The sequence below is a fragment of the Dipteris shenzhenensis genome, chromosome 5, assembly GCF_047967505.1.
Source record: "Dipteris shenzhenensis isolate YYH24624 ecotype China chromosome 5, Dip_SZ_1.0, whole genome shotgun sequence".
In the NCBI taxonomy this organism is placed as follows: domain Eukaryota; kingdom Viridiplantae; phylum Streptophyta; class Polypodiopsida; order Gleicheniales; family Dipteridaceae; genus Dipteris; species Dipteris shenzhenensis.
This window is the reverse complement of record NC_141600.1, coordinates 35,356,095-35,375,215: the sequence shown is the minus strand read 5'-3', so window position 1 is coordinate 35,375,215 and position 19,121 is coordinate 35,356,095. Positions and strand designations below refer to the sequence as shown.

The 19,121-nt window shown below is 44.8% G+C and overlaps 1 protein-coding gene across 2 annotated transcripts in view; it reads right to left on the bottom strand.

Moving 5' to 3' along the window:
* Nucleotides 1-19,121, bottom strand: part of PAS1 (FKBP-type peptidyl-prolyl cis-trans isomerase family protein) — a 209,890-nt gene that overhangs the window by 45,441 nt on the left and 145,328 nt on the right. For both annotated transcript variants that reach the window (XM_087374838.1, XM_087374839.1), the window contains exons 14-15: nt 17,646-17,715; nt 5,079-5,138 (exon numbers count right to left, since the gene is read on the bottom strand). In XM_087374838.1, the coding sequence (XP_087230964.1) occupies nt 5,079-5,138; nt 17,646-17,715 (130 nt within the window). The remainder of the gene's footprint in view (nt 1-5,078; nt 5,139-17,645; nt 17,716-19,121) is intronic.

The window sequence follows — 19,121 nt, the reverse complement described above, 5'->3', positions numbered from 1 at the left end:
ATTCCTGATAAGCAAGTCTGGCCAAGGAGTGCGAAGAAGACTTGCACTCCTGGAAGATGGAGGAGAAGGACCTGCCAGGCCTCTATCAGCAGAACTGGAGCTGGGGGTTGAGGAGGCCTGTGGCTGGGGTGAAGAGGAATCAGGAGCCCTCATCTGCGCCTGCACTTTCTCGGCTGTCCTGACTGTGGCAGGAACAGTCTCCGGGGAAGAAGTACCTGTAGTCCCCTCGTGGTTAGAAACCAAGGGGTCAGAGACCAAAGTGACTGGGGCTGGTGGATCTAAAGGTCCCTCCTGATGTGGAGCTATAGTGTCTGGGGCTACAGCAACATCCACCTCTGGAGTCTAGAAGGCGTCTGTCTGAACAGGATCAAAAGTCTCCTCCTGAGGTAAGGGAGCCGCTCTGATAGCTCTCCATCGTGGTACTGGGTGTGCTACGGCCATTGGGCGCCTTGCTGCCCCTGGTGGTCCTGGGGTGCGTGAAGCAAGGCGCCCTGTTGCTCTTGGTGGTCCTGGAGTGCGTGGTACAGGGTGTTGGGGATGTGCAGTCGTGATAGAACAAGAAGGAGCCGCACCAGAAGACTTCTTGGGTCTTTTTCTCTTCCTTGGACAGTCTCTAGCAAAGTGCCCAAGGGTCCTGCAAATCTTGCACTGGTCTTGTCTACCTGAAATCTCGACTCTCTGTCGAAAGAGAGAGCCGTCTGGACGCTGAAGCATAATGTGGTCATCTGAGATGTTAGGGTCAGAGACAATGACCCTAACATAAGGCACCCCGTCTGCACTAACTGCCTCTGCCAAGGAAGAAGGCATGCCAGGAAGGGAGGGGATCTCCGTGACCACTCCGAATGTGGCTCCGATAGTGGCAAGCAGTCGATGGTAGACCTGAGGAAGACCAGGAAACCTAATGAACAGTGATGTGACCTGCCTGTCCTCCTCGACCGGATCGAAGCCCAAGGTGTAGGGCAAAAGAAAGATCCTCCTCGAACCCAAAGCCAGGGGATTAGCTTTGAGAACAAGGCCTGTGGACTCGTGGGAGTCGAAAACCACTTGGAAGAATCCACGTCCCAAAAGTCGAATATCCTTGAGGTGAGGGGCGAGGTTTCCTAGTAACGCCACCAGCATCTAGTCTCTAGCCTATGATCTAGAAGGGTGTGACCCAAAGATGCGGGCGAAAAGTGATGTGGAGCCCTCTAATTCCACATCTTTCTTGAGCTGCTGCAGCTCGTCTTCTGAAAAAATGACGGTTCTCGCGGCCGGTGGAGGTGGACGGAGATTGGCTGAATGGGGATCCATTCGCCAATCGATGTGAAAAGGCCGATTCCAACACTGAAAAAGCTCTGTCCGTGAAACTACTGCCCAGGACGCCCTGAACGTGGGCGCAGGAAGAAGAAAGAGAGGGTAGGAGAGAGGGGAAGGGAAGGGTTTTGTCCCAATAGAAGAGGACAAGGATGGCACTACCCTCTTCATCCGATTTCTTGAACTCCTTGGTTTCGTTGGAGAGGTGTTCGGCATTGTTACTAAGATCCCCCCCCCCTGGATTTCCTTCATCAGCGACAAAGGCAATCAAGTCAGGCGGGGTGCCGAGAGTTAGGGTCTTGGTGGAAGATCCTAACTTATTTGATGATCACATCATGCTTTAGCGCTCGGATGGTTCCTTCTTTCGATAGAGAGTCGAAATTGCAGGCAGACAAGACCAATGTAGGATCTGTAGGACCTTCCGGCATTTTGCCAGAGATTGCCCCAGAAAGAAGAAGAGGCTCAAAAGGCCCTCAGATACAGTTTCTTCTCGTCCTCCACAGAGTGCTCCTCATCCCCTATAGAGTGCTCCCCAGCAACACAGCGTTAGTACAATTCCTTCACGGCAAAGTGCTCCTAGGGCACACACTTTGCTTCCGACACGTGACACTCGTCTTGCCCCTCTGAGGGCACCTTCGGGCCCTCGTTGGGTTCCGGTCTCGATTCGACCTCCATCTACAGATCATACAGCCGTTTCTCCGGATGGTGCCCCTTTCAAGGCCATGGATATCCCTATTTTGGTGGATGAGCCCCATTGAGACATCTCACATTGAGGCCACACTCCAGGGCTACTTTGTCTACAGTTCTAGAGACTAGCTTTGGAGGCTACCCCAACACTTAATCCGATGGCAGCTCCACTCCCTACTTCGATTGGAGCAGCCACTGCAGCCCTACAGCGGGCTAGCACCTCCAGGCAGCCCCATGTCTCGTCTGAGTATCCCTTCTTGGGTAGAGGAAAAGGAGCACTTCTTTCCTCTCCAACCTCTTCTTTTGGGATCTTACATACCCCCTTGCCAGGCCTGATCCATAGGAATCCTTTCGCGGCCCTGGCTGATCTCTCAGACTCCTTGAGGAGGACTTCGTGCCTTGTGCCTTTGGAAAGGCAATGATTAGCATCCCTTTTGAAAGAGACTCATCCTCAGGTGGACGAGTTCTCTAACCAGTGGACTTTCCCCCACTGGGTTCCCTCCCTAGCAGGAGGTCTTCCCCCATTGAGGGATTTCTTTCCACCACTAGGTCGGGTAAGGTGTTCCACGCTCCTCCCTCACGCTGATAAGGATTGTTAGCTGGAACATATAGGGCCTTGGTGGTGTGCCTCATCGTTGTCGTAGGCAACTGATTTAGAATCAACTGATTGCGCAAAGTCAAGTAAGCTGCTTTCAGGATGGACTTTTTGAGATCCTGCTTTGGGCAACCGGGGGGGGGGGCATTTGCATATCCGTTTCATATTCTTTTCTCCCTTTGATTGTCAGGTCATGGGGTCATCTTACCCTCTAAAGCTCAGTGGATACTTCTTTCGATTGGGGGGCATAAGGTTGGATTCGTCAACCTCTACGCACTCGACGATAGAGGGGACCGTATACTTTTTTGGAAAAAATTACTTTCTTGGGTCCCAATTGTAGATTTTTGGATCATTGGAGGTGACTTCAACATGGTAGAGTTTCCTTTAAACAAGAAAGGGGGCAGAGAGGGTTGCATCCACTCCCTGGAAAGAGCAGCTAGGATGTCTTTCCTTTTCGTTTCAATAGCAAAGAGTTTGGATGATGATGCCTTTCACACTCAATCACAGTTACTCCAGTTTTTGTGGTCAAACAGAAGGCCGCAAATGCGCATCCCTGCACGGATTGACAGATTTTATGTTGATAATTGGGCTCTGTATAGAGATGGATCGATTTGCATTTCTCCTAGAGTGTCCACCTCCAATAACTTTCTAGTTGTTTTGATAATCTCGGAGCCTCATTTGAGAGGACACTGTGTGAGTATCAGGATTCCCAATGCCTTTTATGCAGAGGAGGACCTACAGAGGCAGTTTTGGAGATTTGGGTTTCTCATATGCATGGGGGGGTGCCCTCCCCTTCAGATGTGGTTGCGACCTTGTCTGATATTAGTGACTATTATCACTCGATTGCTAACATCAGACAACGTGAGGTAGGTGTATGTCAACAGTTGGCAGCTCTACAGAGGGAAGAGCATAAACAACCCTTAGATGTTTGGTTACAGGACCGCCTTGCTGCAGCAAGGACTCATCAGCAATTATTGTTGGATCAGAGAGCAAAGTATGCCTTTCATGCACAATAGTCATTATGGACTCAAATGAGAGGGAGAGTCAACAAACACTTCTTCGCTACTCATGGCCTCAGACATAGTAGGGAGAGTGTTTTATAGCTTATCGACACTCACAGGGTTTTGCAGACAAATCCGGATGCTATCTTGCATATAGCTTCATATTTTTATGCTTCCCTTCTCACAACAAATCCTATTACACAAGCTACAAATGATGCCAGACATGCTATTTGGCAGTGTATCCTTACATTGGTGAAATTTGATATGCCTTTCTCACTTGATGCACCTTTCACCAATGCAAAGTTCAGGACTGCTCTTCTTGCCCTTCATAAGGGTAAGTGCCCTGGTTTAGACAGGCTCACACCCTCCTCTTTCATTACTTTTTGGGATATGATTGGGGATCATGTTACATCAGCCATGCAGAGCATTTGGGACTCAGGTGAGATGCCTCACTCACTCACAGAGGGTCTCATTCATCTCATTCCAAAAGGAGGTTGCAGAAATATAGAGGCCTATCACTCTTTTGGGAACTTTCTACAAAATACTGGCCAAAGCCATTAGTTTGCATTTGCAGCCCATTCTTCTAGGCCTCACAAACAGGCTTCACACATGGCAGAAGTATTTTATCTTCTCATTTTGGGAGGCCACTGAGTGGGCTGTGCAGAGTGGGTAGAGGCTTGCTATCCTTCTCCTAGATTTTGAGAAAGCATATGATGGAGTGGATTGGAATTTTCTGGAAGGTACCCTTCATCGTTTTGGATTCATCAATCCGCTAGGGATGACCTCTGGCCCCTTTCTCTTTCTTTTTGTGGCTGAAGCTATGAGCATCTTTCTCAGAGCTCAAGCTCACATCTTAGGGCTGAGACTTCCCATCGGACGGGAAGAAGAGCTTCTTGATAGTGAGTTGGCTGATGACAGCTATTTTCTTGGATGCCACTACGCAGACGCTCACATCTTTTAGGATAGCCTTGGATTTGTTTTGTGTGGCAGCAGGGGCACACATCAGACACTCCGGACTGGGGAACAGACTTTGGTTTCACTTGGGTCCAGAGGGGTGTTCCTGTCAGATATCTGGGATGCCAGGTAGGCTTTGGTATTTCTCCTTTGCAGCAGTTTGCTCCCGTGTTGTATGGGGGGCTTCACACATCATGTGGCCCCTTAAAAATTCTAACCAGATATTTGCATTGTGCATAGTAATTGCATGCACATTGCATTTTTGGGCAACACATAACTTGCCTTAAATATTATTGAAACAAATGGATGTCCTTACCTAGGACCTAATGTCCACCTACCACACTTTTTAATCTTTAATGAAACCCTACCCAAAATTACCCCAAGGAAAATTTAGTGAACTAACTTCATAGCTCATCAATTTTTCCAACAGCATAGTGCCACAACAATTAATTTCACACTTCATAGAAGATCACTTTAACAGGATCCATTTACAGCTTTGAATAAATGCCACTGGAAAGAAAAACTAAGGTTTGTTTGAACTTGCTTACAACAGACTTTATCTCCTCTGCTTCATCCATGATTTCGTTGAAGGTCAAACCTGTCCAGTCCTGAATGATAGAAATGGTAGCATTAACAATTAGAATCTCTTTTTAACACAAAAATACATTTTTTCTTTGTTGGCAGCATTAACAATTAGAGTCTCTTTTTCACACAAAAAATCCCTCTAAAGAACGTCTTCCTATGATTCTGCTCTATCTCATAGCAAAATCCTATAAGAATTCAAAAGACGTACATTGTTTAACATCATTCTGAAAGTTTTCCATGCAGAGTAAGTGCCCACAGAAATGGAACACCAGAAACACATCTAATGCAGATAGAAATCTACTTTGAGCACATTGATTAGCAGCATCCCTGACAGCAGAGTGCATGCAATGATGTGTCAAGTAAGATTCAATAAGCTATAATTCAAGCACAGGAAAATATTGTATAAATATGGCCAGCCAACCACGAGTGCAAGAAAAGCATACATCATTCCAATAGAGTCATTTCTATTTTTCTTACATTATTTTAGTTTTCTCTAGGTGCACATGCTATTGATTACCTATGTGATCTCATTTTATAGGACTTCACACACCGTCCAGTTGTCTTCATTACGCATATCAAACATGTTGGTCATCGTCTACTTTTGGAGATATCTCCAAACCTGGTTATCACCATGCTCTACAGCATCACCTTTGCTTTTGTGGTGTAGCCAAATCATAGGCCTTTTCGCGGCATTTAGATATTTTAATCTATGACTGGATCACCCTCAACCTGTCCATAGATCAACATGCTGGGAGACGGTTCCCACATCCATCGGCTTTCTGTACACAGCAATTACTGTAACACCTTTAGTGGGCATTGGGGTTGAGCCTGCCAACCATCTAGCTGTAGATGGTGGAATCCTCAAGTAACTGACCTGCATATGCTCCCAATCTGATATTCTGCTCAAGTGGCACTCAGATAGGCTTAGGCTTACAAGGCGCCATCCCATAGCGTGAGAGCAATGGCATACTGTCTCTGTAGCATCCATGTATCATTACCATCTCTGACAATTTCTATGCAAAGAAAGTAGGCAAACTGTCTGTAGCTGTCTCCCTAAATGAGCATGTCATCGCTCTCTATCAAATGAGATTATCTACATGGATGATTGGTAGAAGCATATTCTGTCAAAAAACCATTGCATACATGGATGAGTGTGTATCGCATGTTCTGAACACAATGTGCTGTGAAAATGATCTGATTCTACCATACAAGCTCTAGGATCCTGTTTCATCCATAGACAGCTTTCTGCAGCTTGCAAATCTTAGTGGGATTGTTTGGATGCTCATAACCAGGTGGCTTCACCATACATAAGTTCTCTAAAAAATCACCATTCAAGAAGGGGTAGCCTCAGTAATGATGGTCCTTACTGTTGCCATCTTGGCAACTGGGCTGAAGGTCTCCTCGTAAACTATACCATATTGTTGTGCCTAGCCTTTCGCAACTAGTCTTGCCTTATATCTTCTGATAATGCCATCCGAACTATGCTTTATCTTCTAAATCCACTTGCATCCAATAGCCTTCTTACCCTCAAATACATGGTCCCTGAAAGTCAGGGAAACCAATTATTTCCTCTGGGATGTATTGAATCTGTCCTTCCTCATCTATGGGAGGAAATTCCTCAAGTGCTTGTTCAGTACTTCTTCAAAAGTGAAACATGGAATTTATTGTGAATTCTGGAAGATGGCGGCAGTTCCAACTGGTAAGACACTTTACCAACTCTCTTTAGAACTTTGTAGGGGCCACAATACCTATGAGCAACTTAGTATTAGTGTTTCCCTTCAGAAAAGCATATCTGGAATTGTGAAGTCTGAGAAGCATATGGTCTCCCTCTTCAAAACAGAGTTCTCTATGGTACTAATCTGCATATGCCTTTATTCGGGTTTGAGCCTTGATCATATTATTCTTACCTTGAAGCCTCAAAGTAGTCATGCGGGCCAGGTCATCCAACACTTGTTGATTGGTCACTACCCTATCAATAATTGTGGAAGGCACATGAACTTTACAGCAATAAATAGCTTCAAATGGGCTCATCCCAATGGAGGTATGCTTAGTATTATTATAGCAGAACTCAGCCAAAGTAGCCAATTACCCTAGGTGGTCTAAGTGTCAAAACAGAAATCTCTGAGATATTCTTCTAGCTACCACTTAATCCGCTCTATTTGGCCATCCGTTTGTGGATGATCAGCTATACAATTAATTGACATCGTCATGATTATGGAGTTTTTTTTGTTTTTTGTATTCGTCATGGTTGTTCATGCCTGCTTAGTGGCTCCACCCCTTAGCTCATTGTGTCAAGTTCTTTTTGTCTCTTAGACCCTTTGGGCTTCCAAAGACTCTTAATAAACTCTCTCTCACAAGCAGCACTTCGGCAACACAGCTTCACGTCTCGAGGGGAGCCAGTGGAGATAGTACAACAATATACATATCTCGGAGCAGTTTTTGCAGGGCCTATCTTCACAATGACACATGCAGCTAGGGCACGACTCACATGAGGATAGGGAGCCTTAGCTAGGCTAGAGAGATAGTGCTTCCAGGCACACTTCCACGACCCCCCGATGAAGGGGTGGCTTTTTGATACACTAGTGAGACTGACAGCCATGTACACAGCACTCTTTTGGGGAGGTAACTTATCAGCAGCTGAGTGGCGGAGATTTGAGAGACTACAAGTTGTCATGGGGTCCAGGATGATCAGGAGTAAGTCATCCATTCCTCACCAGATCTTCTATATGACACCATTGCATATTGATGCCATCTTCTAGACAATAACATATCTACACAGGCTGTGGGCCTTCCCCGATGGAGATTACCAAGACTGCCACTAGAGTCATCTAGATGGCTAGCTGAGAGCGGGATCAACACAGTTTGGTATGCACATATCTCCAAATGGATTCGGTCTCAGGGCATTCAAATGGACCATCCCCCCCCCCCCCCCGCCTTCAGTATAGTCTGGACTCCCCATCGCTCCAGATCCCACGAGATGAGATCAACCGCATCATACGCTTGGATCTACTTCAGCTATATAAATCACGGAATTGGGGAGGGGACCAGGAGTTTCCTACCAAGATCCAGTTTTACCGGGACCACTTCCTAACGATATCAAGTGATGAACTGATCATCACGCCCCAATATCAGGAGAATAGGTGAGTTACCCACGCGCCGAGACTTGCCATCGGACAGATGCGAGTCTCGTCTCACCAGTTGAGGATCGACGCAAGGAGGGCTGTAGGCATACCTAGAGAGAAGCGGATCTGCAGGCTATGCACATTGGCAATAGTGGAGACAGAGGAGCACTTCTTATGCATTTTCCCTGCTTATTATGAGATCCGAGCACACTACCACTGCTTCTACCAGAAGGGGCGCGGGTTCAGACCACTCTCTCGGCTGATCCACTTCCATGATCAGGTGTGCTGGCCTCTTTGTGATGGAGAGCGGCGACTCAAGGAGACTCTGCTACACCGGATTAGATAGCAGGACCAGACAACACCACAAGACACTGATCGAGCACAGAGACACGTCACTAGTTTTTATGCCTTTGAGTCAGCCTCGGGACACACTGGAGTAGAGGATGAGGAGATAGCTGACATGAGAGCAGACGACACAAGGCAGAGGAGAGGTCACCACAGAGGAGGACCACACCACGCACGATCGAGGTTCTACCCATAGCCGCCTTACTCAGAGGAGACTGAACGACCCAAGGTGTCACCCTTCATGCTGCCCATTGGATACAGAGATTCCGGAGACCACAACCCCCACCACGACAAGAGACAGCTCGACAACTACAAATACGTGACATCTTTGCTTCCTATCGGAAAGATACCATGACTCCTGGATATGTCCTCAAGGTTTTCACACTACCCACTACAGTCTCCTGAGAGCTCTGAGAGTGTGCTTCTGAGTTTTTGAGATCATTAGCTTGGTTTAGCACTCAGCAAACGACCTTACCGAGCCCTTTGCTTCAGCCCATGGCGGCTTGTATGAGATATTTTGTTGATTGTACTTTATCCCAAAGGCCCGTGAGGCCTCTTGAAGACATTAATACAACTCTCTCTCTCTCTCTCTCTCTCTCTCTCTCTCTCTCACGAGTGATGGACTACGAGGATCAGCATTGCCTAGCCCTTTATGTCAGGGAGGCCACTATGCTTCGGCGAGACTACCTCAGAGAGCACAGACCGGAGCGTGATAGAGCCCAGCCTCATAGAGCTCAGGCACACGCCATACCAGGGGACAGAGACCAGGAGGAGCACGAGGACGGCAGAGCCCACACAGGACACATGCCTCCACCATGTGGATGTACATATGAGATGGTTTGTAGACGCCGCAGGATCTTGTTACATAGGGGACGTACTCGCCGCTTCATCTCCAGACGATCCAGGATGATGGCAGCATTTCGGAGGAGACTCACTCATGGAGATCTCGCCCCACCAGCCGCTCACCTCACCTTTGCCCAGATTTGTACTCTCATAGCAGGAGGCAGAGTCGATGGACAGGATTTCCAGTATTATTTTGGTTCTCAGACTCCGTGACACCTGGACTTGTATCTTTGCATTGGCATATTGTGCTCATCCCCCCCATTTTGCACCCGGGGGCGGTTTCCTTGCATCTAGTTTACTCAGATTTGACATTATGTACTTTCACTTGCATTATATTGCGTAGCACTTAGATGATATTCGACGATGCCTCTTCTTTGGGGCACGTTGATTTTGTGCTATCTTGTATGCAGAGTTCTTGATGTCCCATGGGCCCATTTTGGCCTCTAGTGGACAATAATACACTTTCTTTCTTTCTTTCTTTCTCTCTCTCTCCAATATAGCTAGCCAGGAAAAAACTGGTAAGCGGAAATAGTGCATCAAGCAAAGATGTCCATGTAGGACAAATATACATCCTCATCTATGCAGTGAGTTTGCAAACAATCGAAGAACGATTGTTGCAAAGAATGACGGAAAAAGACAAAAGAAATACTCGATCACCAAAGACTCTGTAATTTCTAGCTGTTCAGAGAGTCCAGATTGCCCAGTAGCGAACCCACGTAAAGAACAAAGCAAAATTTGGCCAGTTGGGATAGATCCCAAACAACCACAATTGCTTGCCAAAAACAGCCTAAGAGAATCTCAATCTCAATCTGTCGCGAAGATTACCGAAGAAATTATGTGTCTCCGAGCAATTCCAAAAGATATGAGATATAGATTCCCGAGGAGCTAAACACCAATGACAGGTCACAGATAGCAGGAGCAATACGTCTGCAAGATAAAAGTTGGCCTGACGGTACAGCCCCCAGCAGAACACACCATAAAAAGACCCGTTAGCGTAAAGGAAGCTTAGAGTGCCAAATCTGCTTTAATCTCTTTCTCCACCATTTGAGTGGACGATGCAATGCCCAAATCTGATTAGCTCTGCTGTCTGACACCCAAGGTGGTGACAACAAAACTTTATAAAGAGAGGAGATTGTGATATGAGACAGCTTCAAAGGACGAATAGAAGAATAAAAAGAAAGAAGAGTCCAATCTTGAAGCCTGTCTCGAAACTCTAATGGCGCTACTGGCTGAAATGGCTGAATCGTTCGAGAAATGACCTGCCATACTGGACGATAGTGCATGCCCAAACCATATTTTGTAGCAGCCAAAGGGAAAGATAAAATAAAGCCATCATCATTTATAACATCTGCAACAACTGCAATCCCTTTTGAATTAAGAAAATAAGAGCGTCGAGGCTCCTGCAAAGCCAAGGGAGTAGAGAAAGCCCGCGACCAATGGATGCTCTCCGCTCGCAAAGAGTTACCCTATAAAGAGTCTCTTCCATTCCATGCCAAGTGTGAAAGAATATGCTTCCAATCAAAAAACATTTGAGAGACCATAGGGCAACCTTTGATTGTGCCTTCAATACAGTCCAAAAGAAAATCCCACTGTGTGGGTTGCCAAAAACCAAATGCAAGAGTAGTAATGTGAACCAATAAGGAACGCATCATAGCCGCCTAAGGCTGATCATCTTGAAAAAACCGAAGCATCATCTTGCCTTTATGAGCTAAAATGTGCACATGTATATTAAGAATATTCAACCCTCCATGCAATTTGGGCAAGCACAATCTTTGTACTTGAAGAATCCGCAAGCTTTTCTTGTCGTGCTTTGAGCACCACAAAATTTCCATAATAGTGGATATGAAGGAAGACAAATCCTTCTTGGTGAAAAAAATCAATGGCAGGTAGAACTCAATATAAGCCACCATAATAGACTACACTATCTAAAGCCGAACATGCAATGGCCAGGTTGCCAATTTCCAACACTCTAACTTTTTTCGAAGCTTGACCATCACCCAATTAGTTTGTTGAAGACGAGTGAGACCCCACCCCAAAGAGTAACCAAGATGACAAACAATCTGAGTGGTGGAATGATTTCCCCGGACCACAAAAGACTATGCCAATCTTTAGAATGCAATGGGAGCAACTTAGACTTTTGAAAATCTACATGAAGACCAACTGCCAAACCATAAACAGAGAGAGCCTGCATCAAAGTAGAAAGATCATTCTGCGTACTCTTCAGGGTAAAGAAAGAATCATCAGCATAGGCTTAAGCAACCATGCTGCGATTTGCATCCAATTCCAAACCATGAAGGGAGCCTGTAGCCACGAGATGATCAATATATTGCAGCATAGGATGGGTAGCAATGGCATACAATAAAGCACTAAGGGAACATCCTCGACAAACCGAACAACGAAGAGTCCACTCATCAGAGAGATCTCCAGAAAGAATGCAAGCAGCATTATTGTCCTTGTAAAGCCTAATAAATAACTTGCTGCATTTTTGTTCCAAACCCCAAAGCTCGCATTGTTTGCGAGATGAATTTCCATTGAACTGTATCAAAAGCTTTTGCAATATCCACCTGTAAGAGCAAAACATCATGTTGCGTGTATTTGGCATATTCAATCCCAATATAAGCATTGGCAATATTATCTGTGATATGCCTACAGGGAATGAAGCCATATTGCGAAGGATGCAGCCCATCATGCAAATAACCTTTAATACGATCAACAACCATTTTGGCTATGATCTTGTAAATGTCTAGCATGAGCGTTATTGGTCTCCATTCAGTGAGCGAATCACATAGCTTTTTTTTTGGAAGGAGCTTGACAAGTCCTTTTTCCCATGACATAGGCATTTACTGATTTTCCCAGGCTGAATTAACCATTTGCAACAAAGTAGGCCTGAGGATACGAGAAAGAATGTCCACATGCCCAAAATGAGATGAAGAGTGTTGCACACAAAAAGCAGCAAGCTCTGAGCGAGATGAGGACCAAGAACCATGAGGCATCCGGATCCAACAAATATTGATAGAAAGAATGTCCACATGCCCAAAATGAGATGAAAAGTGTTGCACACAAAAAGCAGCAAGCTCTGAGCGAGATGAGGACCAAGAACCATGAGGCATACGGATCCGACAAATATTGACAGCCTGTCCTTTGTAACGCAAACTTTTAAAGAATTGCTTGGAAGAGGAACCTTTATCCAAAAAAGCCATTTGTCGAGATCGGGTCTCCCATTTAGCAAGCTTTCTTTGATCATTCGATTGGAGAGAGAATTTAGCCTGACATAATAGCATGCTTTCTTCCAAAGACAAAGGCCGAAGATGACTGATTTCAGTCAAACGCTGACAAGTGTATTTGGCATGCTTCACAGTCTCCCGTGTGGCCTGCATGTAGGATTTACCGTAAGAAACCATGGCTTTAAAATCAGCATGGTCAAGGTAACAATTATTTATCAGCAAAAGGTGTTTGCAAGCCAATCTATCATCTGGAAGGTCATGCAAAGAGAGCTTCAGCCAAAGAGGAGCATGATCAGAATATGTGAAACCATGGTAAATCCAAAGCTGACAAGTGAAGGCATCAGAATGCTACGGATCAAGCCGATACCATCTGTACAAGCGTGCCTAATATGAAGATTGAGCATTATGCTGAAAGGTATAGCCCGGAAGCATGGGCTGCAAATCCTTCCAAAGATCAACCATAGACAATTGAAGCAAAAAATCAGACCCCATGCCTGCTTTCCAGAAGCCAACATCTGAGTGTGGCCTGATGTATTATCTCTCGGTTGTGGGGATTGAAATCACCACAGATAAAAGCATAATGCCGCCAAGGATATTTATGCATAGCATCCCAAATCAAAGCTCGATTCCCAGAAGATTGAGGAGCATACACTGATGCAAATTCAAAGATGTCGCCTTGAACAAGGCATTGTATGATCATCCATCGACCATGGTGATCATTGAAGGCCACAATAGGGTGAAGATCATGCTGAACCAAAAATGATACCCCAGAGAAAGAGTGCTCTCCAGCATAGAAAATGTCATAACAAGCAAAATGTCCAGATTTACCATTTTCCACCATCACACAAACCCTGTACATTCAAAGTGACACATTTGAGATGATCAAGCACATTTATAGATATAGGACAGGTATGTACAACCGCAAAAATGCCTTCTATGTCTGCATTTCCACCTCAGTATCCGGGCCTCCGCCCTGAGAAGAAAACTCAGCCTGAGGAGAAGACAATAAGGCAGCAACTCCCTCTTTTGGAAAGAGGGTACGATTGGCAATCACCTCAGCCCAAGTCAAACCAATACCAGAATTTTCATCCGGTGTTTTGCCCTGAGAGGAAGCACTATTCCAAGTCCCGGGAGGGCAAAGGTCTCCTAAGTGAGATGACTTTTCTTCGGGTTTGCCAAGCATCATTCAAAGTTTTATTCCTTCGCCTAAGGATGAGAAGCTGAAGGCACAGAAGGAGGAGCATCACCATTCGAAGCAACCGGTGCTTTCCCTTTGTCCTGGACATCGAAAAACTGGTTCACCCCCTTAGTCTTCATCAAAGAGGAGACAGTAGAAGTCTTGCTCGGAGGTGGTGGCAAATCAGCCTGTAATGGCATTTTGGGACTATGTGAAGGACATTGCAAAGCCATATGCCCGAGCTTCTTGCATTCAAAGCAAGCACCTGCAAAGAGACCTCATTTCAGTTTATAGAAGGCATTGCCCATCGAAACATTATTCACTGTAGCTGAATAAGTGTCTGGGGTTGGATTATCTGTGTCCCACAAAATACAAAATCTATTTGAGTTGCCATTAGGCCGTGGTGGACAAACCACTTTGCCAAGAGAGGCTGCAATTTTAGGCAAAAGAGAGGCCAGACATTGAGGGAAATCCACAACTTCCACGCAGACAGGGGCATTTGTGTCGGATCAACGCCTGATAATCTCTGGTAGGAGACCAGGGTACCACATGAACCATCTATTGCCCATAGAAAATAGGAGAGTGCTCCAATAAAATCTGCCTGTGCTCTTCATCTACCATGGTCACTTCAAAAAATCCCCTTGCTGCATAGTGAACTTTTTGACTAGCAACCACCCAGGGTTCTCGTCAACCAGTTACCAACATCTGCAGCAGTAGGCATACATCCTGGAAAAAGATAATAATGGCATGCTTGGCATATCCTTTGACTGGATCAAAAATATCATCCAGTTCCACCATGATGCCTATGGTGGGAAGTGGATCTTTCCAACTTTTTCGAGTATCTTCAAAACCCTCATGCATCACCTCATATACAAGTTGAGCCTCTGCAAAGGCATGAAGGGGGTCATCCTGACCCATGATTTGCTTTTGCTCTTTGCTTTAGACTGATTTTTCCTTTTGAAAAGTCTTTTCATATGGACAGTCTACCATTTTTCTGATAAAGAGAAGAGGTAAAGAAACTGAAATATGTATAGAGTAACGAAAGAAGAAATTGTAAGCTGGACAGGAGAAAGGTATCTCTGCAAGTAGAGTGCGACTAAAGAAAACAGAAAAGAGAAAGGATGGACAGCAACACAGCAGAAATGAGGAGTCTGGAGAGAAAGAAAACAGCAAGGACAAAAGAAAGGTCACAGAAGGGGCATAGACAGCTAGAGAAAAAAGGAGGGAGGGAGTAGTAAACTCAGGGGTAGACAGCCAAGAAACCGAGAGGGCTGACAACAGTACACTGTGAAGGTTGGAGAAGCTGTACAGAGATAAGTACAGAAGGACCCACAAGCTGTACGGCTGGATTGCAGGAAGTTGTACGGAAGGAGGCAGCGTACGGATGCAGACAGTGTACAGCTGGCTGTCAGGATACTGTACGGAAGCAGAGCCACGTGCATTGGGCTAACAAAACCTGTTCACCGGACCAAAGTGTATGGAAGTTGGCCGCCAAACCTGTGTACGGAACACCAGACGGGACCCGTACAGATGTATGGACAGCATACATATGCTATGGGAAGACTAAACGTGGGCTGTACAGATGTGCGGACAGAAAGGGGAGGCTGTACGGAGGCCTTGACGGGGCTGTACAGGCAGAGGTCGCTCCTCACTCTCTCTCTCTCTCTCTCACACACACACACACCACACACATACTTTTTTGATTGATTATATTACAAGAGTAGTGACCTCAAAACGAGGCAGCCGAAATTACATCAACTGAAAATCTCAGTGTATGCTAGATATACATCATCATCTATGCAGCGCGTCTCCAAGCAATCAAAGAAGGATTGCTGCAGAGAACGCTTTAAAAAGCCAAACAAGAAAAATATAGGATCACCAAAGACTTTACAGTTCCTGTCTGTCCATAAAGTCCAGAGTGGCCAATGGCGAACCCAAACAAAGAAAAGATGAAACTCCCATCTGGGTGGATGAAAACCAAAGAGCCAGAAAGACTTCCCAAAAGGAACAGTTGGGAATCTCGCTCGTAGGCGCTGCTGAAGAAGATCAATGAACTCACGAGAACATGAACAAAACCTAAATAAATGAGAAACGGTCTCCTAAGAACTCAAACATCTGTGGCAACGAGCAGAGCAATGTGTCTACGAGCCAATACAGCTATGTAAGCAGTAACCTTCTAGGAGAGTGACCTATCAGTGAATGACCGAATGGCGGAGATTCCAAAGGCAGCATGTGATTATGGAATCTAGGATGATTCGAAGTAAGCCCTCGGTCCCCCATCAAATCATAAAGCAGAGTTCACTATGTCACCACTTCAGATTGATGCCATCTTCCAGAAACTGAGATTTCTCCACAGGGTATGGGCCTTACCTAGATGGCGGCTACCGAGGTTAGCATTAGAGTCAACCAAACGACTAGCTAAGAGGAGATTAGCACAGCTCAGTATGCATGCCTATTCGAATGGTTTGACCAGCATGGTATTTAGATGGATCGCCTCTGATCTACTCCAGCTGTATACATCACGGACTTGGGATGGGAATTAGGAGTTCCCCACCAAAATCCACGATCACAAAACGGAGGATGACTAGAGCACGCACGATATAAGTTCAGCTCACCTTTGCTCTACCTAGAGGAGAACACCCTACTTAGAAACCGCATGAGTCCAGGTGTCACACTTGATATGGTCCACAGGATATAGGGATCACAAAAATCACAGCCCCCGCCACACAGCAAGAGACGGCTTGATAGACGAAGATCGCTGACATCTTTGTATCTCATCGGAGAGCCACCATGGGCCCCGTATATGTTTTTGGTGCACTAGCTTGGCCCTTGCCTATCTAAGTTTTACTGATATTTTGAGAATTGAGATTATTAGCTTAGCTTAGCACTCAGCAAGGGCCTTAGCGAGCCCTTTGTTTCATCCCACCGTGGCTTGTATATGAGTTACCCTATGATTTGTACTTTGTCTCATATGCCCATAAGGCCTCCTGAACACCTTAATACAATCGTTCTTTCTTTCTTTCTCCCTGGCTTTCAGGCACACTTCCAGGACCCCCGGACGAAGGGATGGCTACTCAGCACACTTGTGAGACAAACAGAGACGTACCGCAAGGCAGACACAGAACAGGCCCAACAGCCTGTGCAACAGTAGGCCACACCCACACACACACAGACTTTTTTTTTGTGTGAAATCCATCAGGCTTTATATTACAGCGAACAGTCCCCAAACAAGGGGACACACACACACACACACACACACACACAAACAATATATACACCTCTTGAAGGATTTCCTAAGTCTAGAACGAGCATAACGATGTGACACTGTGGCTAAGGTATATTTGAGCACGTAAATTTTGGACCCGATCATTTGATTTAGATTTGAAGGTCAAGTTTGGACAGCCAATGCATATTCTTTTTCCTGATGTAAGTATAGTTGGTGCAGAAATCAAAGGTGCATGAGGAAATTATAGCCATACATGCATGCAAAATCTGGCCCGAAGGTAAGTCAACTATTTGGGTTTGTATAGTCTTTGGCGATTCAGCAGTAGTACCACGTTACATGGCCTGTTACTTGGCCTTTTTTGAAGGATCTGTCATGTAATCTATAAAAAAATACCCCAGATATGGGGATTCTTGGAGAAGTGGCCAAAGAGTGAACATGCATTGCATTTAAGGGAAGCGGGACATTGCATCAAAGCACTAGTACAAGGCATTGCTTCGTATTGTGCTCTTGTCAAGCTAAGATAAATAGCTGTTTGTGTTAATGAACTAAAGGAGAAACCACAAGATCTTCAAGGTAAAGGGATCCGTTCAAACCTTGGCTTTTTTAAAGTCTATAAGCTCAACCTCCCATTCAACAGTTGCACCTTCTGGAACAAGATATGGTCTACATCGACAATATTTTCAGTTTCAATATCAGAGAAAGCAATGAGCAGAGCAAGACCACCAAGTTGTTCATTTCAATATAAAAACGCAAAACACAAATGAGATTACCAACCATTGTATGAAGAAACAGAGAAATATATCTTTAGAGCACTTTTGTTAAGGTGGCACGTTCATTTTGAAGAATTCTTTCAATGCATCCCTTTTAATATATTTTTTATTTTAAAAAGGGCACCTCGTTGCAATGAAAGGGAAGGCAATAAATAAACATCATATTTCATTTAAATTTTCTTTGATTAAATCAGTACTATGCGGACTCTTTTCATAGTCACCCTCCTATTGACATTGCTCCATCCACCTTTGTTCCCTGTCCCACCTTCTGGTCTGTCCTCTTGAACTTGTACTTTTGCAGTGTTTGCATTGAGTTCTCTGAACATTACATCATTACACAAGACTCATACCTGCTTTTGCTAGCCTTAACATTCACTACATATTTTTAAAAAATGTATTATGTATCAAATTTAAGGTAGCATGCTTATATATTCAAGCCTAGTAAAGGACAATTTCAGTAGCTCACAATTTGTAATAAAACTTACGTTAGCACAACATCATTCTCCAAGGAAACAAAAAGAGAAAAATCATGTGAAACTTAAGCAGCTCATCACTTAGTAGTTTCTGAAGACTGGCTTGCACCTCAACAAACAAGGCATTTTGGACCACATTTCAATGCCTAAGTGCCCCACAAAAGAACCAACAAATCCAAAAATAAAAAATAAAAAAAACTCACTCACGTGTGCACACGCACACGCACACATTTTCTTGGTAAAAGAAACATTTCATTAAGAAGAATGTACATTCATAGCTGTCCCAAAGTGGAACAGCTACTAATCAAAATTACAAACAGTAATAAAAAACTTAAAACACACTTTTTTATTTTTTATTTTGGTGAAACTTTTTGAGACTTTATGTTACAGAGTAATTATCCCAAAAACGGGATGTGCCGAAGTACATCAGGAGAAAATCTCACTATATAACAAGTATACATCAGAGTCTGTAATGAGTTTGTAGACAATCAAAGAGAGATTGCTACAAGGAGTGCCTGAAAAAGAAGAAAGTAGGATCACCAAAGACTCTATGATTTCTGTCCTTCCATAGAGCCCAGAGTGCCCAGTAGCGAACCCAAGTGAAAAAAAAGTCAAACTCCTATTTGGGTGGGTGAATCCTAAAAAAACAGAAAAACTTTCCAAAGGTAGCATTAGGAAATCTAGTCCTCCAACGCTGCCCAAGGAGACCAAAGAAATCACGGTTGTGGAAGCAATGCCAAAGAAGATAAGGCACGGACAATACGTGCATGAATAGGCATTTGCTGCCTCCTGTTCGACCAAGAGAACAGGAGGGACTGTGGCTGAA